The 5,644-nt window shown below is 38.6% G+C and overlaps 1 protein-coding gene across 1 annotated transcript; it reads right to left on the bottom strand.

The window, feature by feature from the left end:
- Nucleotides 1-2,713: 2,713 nt before the first annotated feature.
- pfd4 (Prefoldin subunit 4) lies at nucleotides 2,714-5,155 on the bottom strand. The gene is given in 4 exon segments (NM_001160606.2): nucleotides 2,714-3,114; nucleotides 3,936-4,076; nucleotides 4,201-4,308; nucleotides 5,105-5,155. Coding segments are annotated over 4 exon segments (408 nt in total). The 5' UTR covers nucleotides 5,132-5,155; the 3' UTR covers nucleotides 2,714-2,982.
- Nucleotides 5,156-5,644: the final 489 nt, after the last annotated feature.

Raw genomic sequence — 5,644 nt, 5'->3', positions numbered from 1 at the left:
CGAGCCAAACCGAATAGATGGATACAATATCTATATGGCTCAATGAACAGAAAAAAATTGCCTACAGTACAATCTAGTATTCATCCCATATACTTTTCACATTGTGTGTTGATGGGCTAAGTACAGTGAAAGGACACTAGGGGATTGATAGCCAGTTAAGATGCTGTGAATGTGATGGCCTACTGTTCTAAATCTGAACCACCGCAATCCCCTCTGTGTCTGGAGCCTGACAGGGAGCAGTTCACTCTTGCCCTTTAATTATTGAGCTGACTGTCTCGGATAGTTCTTTCTATAATTGAGATTGCATTTTGAAGGAATCAAGGCACAGTGACATGTCTTTCACTTATAACAAAAAGTTGTTTGGTGTAAATTTAAATGTAAAAAAGTATACGGCGAATACTATGTAGCGCGTGTACTAGTAATAGAGACACAGAAACACTTAGAGGGTTTCTGCAGTTACAATGTAAATCAATAGCGCTCAGTTACCCTAGAAACTGACACCATAAATGAAATGAATAACAACAAATTGATTTTGTGGACAGAATTACCTAAAGCCTCTGACTAACTCTAGCATCAAGGGTAGTGTATCATGAGGGGGTGGGTGTATATGTTAATCAGGTCCCAGTAGTTAACTAATAGCCTACAAATTTGCTATGGGTATCATTTAATTTCAATACCTGGTTGAATGGAAGTCACATCATTGATGTAAAAACTGTCTCCCTGCCTGAACATAGCTCAGTGTTATAAAGATCTGCATAGAGACACAGATCTGCATCTCCTCTTCACTGAGCTAATTATTAAAAGTGCAGAGGGAGAACGACAGAAAGAGAGAAATAAAGAGAGGAAGGGGGGAGGAGAAGAAGGAAAAGAGAACACACAAGGCCATCTGGGAAATAAGTCCAGTGATTTCCGATTTCCATGAGCCAGGGTTTAACAAGCTGTGCATAAAGCCAAGCCTGTGTGTGTGTGTTTCTGTGTGTGTGGTTCTCTTAATCTTACCAGTGAATGCCTGAACAGGAAGCCTGGGGGGCAGAGGAACTTGTTAATTGAGATCTCGATCCTCCAGAGGTGTCTGCCACAACTTCAAACCCTACATTTATTTATCTGATATTTTATTAGCACAAGCAGTCCACACTTCAGGGCACACATTAATGAGGTCTGTGTATTATGTTGTGTATGGGGCTGCAGTACATGGATTGGATGCATTTCAGATCTTAGTTTATTCAAATCTTATTGGTCACATACACATATTTAGCAGGGTGTAGCAGAATGATTGTGTTCCTAGCTCCAACAGTGCAGTAATATCTAACAATACACACAAATCTCAAGTAAAAGAATGGAGTTAAGAAATATATAAATATTAAGACAAGCAATGTCGGAGTGGCATTGCCTAAAATACAGTAGAATTGAATATAGTATATACATATGAAATGAGTAGAGCCGTATGTAAACATTATTAAAGTATATAGGGTAGTAGCAGGGTTGAGTAACAGAGTGATAGCCGGGCTAGTGATGGCTATTTAACAGTCTGATGGCCTTGATATAGACACTGTTTTTCAGTCTCTCGTTCCCAGCTTTGATTCCCTTGTGTAGACACTATCAAAATCTGTACTGTCTGGAAGGATTTTACCGGACTTCAACACTCTGTCAAATTTTAATTTCACAAAAGGTTTTTGCTTGTGAAGATTCCACCAGACAAAAGTAATATTTGAGGCTGAATATTAGTGAGTGGACTCAGACAGTGACACCAAGCATTCTCCTGTTGCCCCCTTCAGTGGGGTTCATGTAATTGCAGCACCAGCACACTTTCCCTCTGCATCTGTCTGGCATCCATTATTTCCTTATTGTGCCTGGTCTCAGAGCATTTCGTATTATTCTGTACGTAAATCCAAGACACTCCAATTAGTATATGTTACATTCCATATGGTATGTATCATACAAAATGGATGTACATCCATTAATATGTTAAGAATCTGCAATTTTACAAATTCTAATTTGTTGTGGCTAACGTTAGATAGCTAGCTAACGTTAGCTGGGTTAGGATTTAGGTTAGAGGGTTAGCTAACATGCTAAGTAGTTGCAACGTAGCTAAAAAGTTGCTAATTTGTACAAATGCTAAAGTTGTCAGTGGCGAGATTCGAACACACAACATTTTAGGTTGCTAAACAGTCACATTATACGCCCACCCAGCCACCCTCCAAACATAAACTCACACAAAATTAAACGTGGTTCCATTTAAGACAAATGCCCAGTACACTCACAGACTCCTTTCGTCAGTCCTGCAAGGTATTTTCTAACAAGAAATTACACTATAGATTGCACCTTTAAGATACATTTTGGGGTACACACATAGTTGCCTATATGTTGGGGTCTTAACAGTGGCTGCCTCTGCTCCCTTCTTTTCTTCAAGCACAAACAGTTCTGTTTGTATTGTTTTTTTAGTTAATGTATGTCCTTGTCCATCGTAATTTTGTGTGTGGACCCAAGGAAGAGTACCTAATGCTTCTGCAAAAGCTAATGGAGATCCAAATAAACAAACTCCACAGTTTCTTCAGCTCCAACACCCCAAATATATTTCCTTGGGTGGTTTTTCTTTATGGCCATCTACTGTACAATGTATTTTGTGTCAGTCCATAGGGGAGAGGATAAAAAAAGAGTCTTAACAAGGTAAAATGGGATACATTCACACAAAATAAGACAATACACCATTGTAAACCATTGCTGAGAAAAATCATGTTGATATTGAGAAAAGGACAAACATGTTGATTACATGTTGGTTTGGCAAGCATCCTGTCGGCACTGTGTGGATTGGATAATATGTGAGCTGCATGAAAAGTCCATGTGTAAAGAGTTGCCCTCTTAGCCTGATCCCAGTACTGTTTGTGGCATCTAGCCAACTCCTATAATCATAATCATTGATTCAGTGTCACGCTAAACAGCAAAAAACAGATCTAAGGCTAAATTCTGCACATTAGAAAGCACTCAGCTTTCATCTGCCTCTAGGTTGATGTTGTTCCCAAACTTGGCATAAAGCTGGACCTTCAGATCACCTAACACCTGCTGTATTGCCGACACCTTCCCTTCTAGGTCTTTGATTTCCTGCTGCAGTTGTTCCTGTGGATACAAACAATGCATGTTAATAAATCAGAATAGTTAGAATTATTCAGGTTGCATTCTTAGTAATAGGGTAAAGCATAATGCCTTGATATCCCGGCCTTTGGCTTCATTATGCAACATTAATGTTAAATAACCCATCCGTGTTTGCCTTAGGAGTAGGCATCCCGATTTCCAAGGTAGACCTACACCCCTACCTTCTACACAAGTCATATAATACAGGGTTCAGACAGTGGCAGGTCAAATTCAAGGACTTTCAATTACTTTTTCAAGCACTTAATTGTGAATTTCATGGAACTCAATTTTAAATAGAATTGTTGTAAAAAGCATGCAAAAAGCGTTAAAAAGAAGTATGCCATTTTAAAGTGGTAATGCAATCAGCAGTTGCTACATCAATTTTTTGGAAACTTATAAACTAATTATATGTACCCATTGATTCTTCAAGAAAATAACTTAGAAATACCTTATGAGCTTAGTTCAACTGTTGTTCCCCATCAGAACCAGAAAAACGAGTTTTGTTTTTTTAAACAAACACTATATAGCCTCAAAACATGGTTAACATATCATGTATGGTCAGTCCTTACATCCATAGCAATGTCTATGAAATTTGAGTGGTTACATTTCTCCAGCCCCATCACTCAGCTTTTTACTGAACCAGGGGTGGGGCGACCGCTTTATCGTTTCTACTGCTGATTAGCCCTTTAAGATCAATGCTTTTTTTTAGGCCTTCCCAATAGCATTATGCTTTGACATTCAACATATTACATTCTAAAATGTCAGAATAATGTGGACATTGCCTTACTAAATCATATTAACAATACCTTTGCAGCTTCCAACATCTCTTGGGTCTCTTCCTGGGTGTGACTGATGAAGACGTCGCCAATCTGATACGGGACGAGCAGCGTGTCATCCTCAGCCATCATCAGGTCATCACTGGCATCCTGCAGATTCTGTAGAGATTTCTGAGAAGAGAGGTTATAGTTGGTTATATAATATAACAGTAGTGACTACATGATGTACTACAATAAGAAACAAGTAAAGAAAATCTAATTATTCAGATTTTCCTCATCAATAATTAACCCTTACCTTTTTTGCCTCTATTTCATCTTTGAATTCTGTCATTCGATTCGTGTTTCTGGCAAATGTATTGATCTTCTTCTGGTCCTCAAATGTGACATTGACATCTTCAACTGCCTGTAAAGGGGAAGTCAATAGAGATTGTCCAAAATGAGCCTATATAGCTATAGTCAAAGCTGCTTGGCTAACTGCATAGCTAACCAAATAATTAGCTAAATGTTTTAAAACAGAACAATACAACAGGGTTTCTAAACCATATTTTACAACACTGTTTAGCCAAAGTACTAGTTATACAACGCCTGAATAAGGGATACGAAAAGTGGATAACGAGCCAGGCCATGTTCAGTTGCCAAACGTTCTCGAAAGTTGCAGATATAAATTCCATGAATAGAGACGATATTATTTCTTATTCTACATGTCAGAGGCATGTTTGATCTACATACTCAAAAGTTCCTTCCTGCTAAACGTGCCCCAGAATGGCTAGGACTTCAGAGGTCTCAGCCCAATACGAGAGCTTTAGCCATATAAATTACATTAAAACTAGAGTGTAGCAACAAAATAGCTGGCAACGCGCTCTTCAAATTTCACTAGCTATCATTAAATTAACACCATGGTAGCTACACGTTCAATGAGGAAATCACGGATAGATGTTAAGAGTAGTTTGTTGATAACCAGCTAACGTTAGTAGCTAAATTACCCTAAACTTGCTACCATTAGCTGGCCAGCTAGCTCGCTAGCTGTGATCCAAACAACGCACGAGTAGAGCACGAATAAAAACAAAATCAGGCAGTGAATTTATGTATTTACAAACTAAATTGTAGAATACGTGTCTTAGATAATTACTGCACGAATGACAGTGGTGTGGCGCCTGTATGGAGATTGGAGTGAATTATTAAAACTGATTTTAGCTTACAACTGTCTTCTTCATGGTGGCCGCCATCTTGCTATTGATTTAGAAAAAGTCGACTTCTTCAGATGCAATTTAGTGGTGGTAGGAATCATACATGCTCATTACCACCACCTAGCGGATTTACTATATTCAGCGCTTCAAATACGTAAATTATACTCATTAAGCAAGGGGTGTCAAATTCATTTTTCCCGCCCCGGGGGCTAAATTCACGATTCAAAGAGGTCCGGAGGGCTCCACTGAAAACGGGTTATATTATTTCCTCTGTGTCAAAATTTGCAAATAAGAGTCCCCTTATCCATTGTTTTGGAAATGTTCGATGCTCCCTGACTGTCTTACTTTCATGTTGGTGATTATTATCAAGGAACTGTATGAATCTAGGTCCATTATAACTGTTTACAGTTTCAATTTGGCTTTAGTCATTTTAAAGTATATCCCCCCACCCCCAATTTTTTTTCTCCTAATGTTGCTTTTTACCTAAACCACATGTGGGCTTTATGTTTGATACCGATACACACAAGGTTACCATGTCCAAGGTCTTCTGTC

The sequence above is a fragment of the Oncorhynchus mykiss genome, chromosome 16 (assembly GCF_057628025.1).
Source record: "Oncorhynchus mykiss isolate SJ-2025 chromosome 16, ASM5762802v1, whole genome shotgun sequence".
Taxonomy (NCBI): domain Eukaryota; kingdom Metazoa; phylum Chordata; class Actinopteri; order Salmoniformes; family Salmonidae; genus Oncorhynchus; species Oncorhynchus mykiss.
Note: the sequence above shows the minus strand (reverse complement) of the source record. Positions and strands in the feature narration are given on the sequence as shown.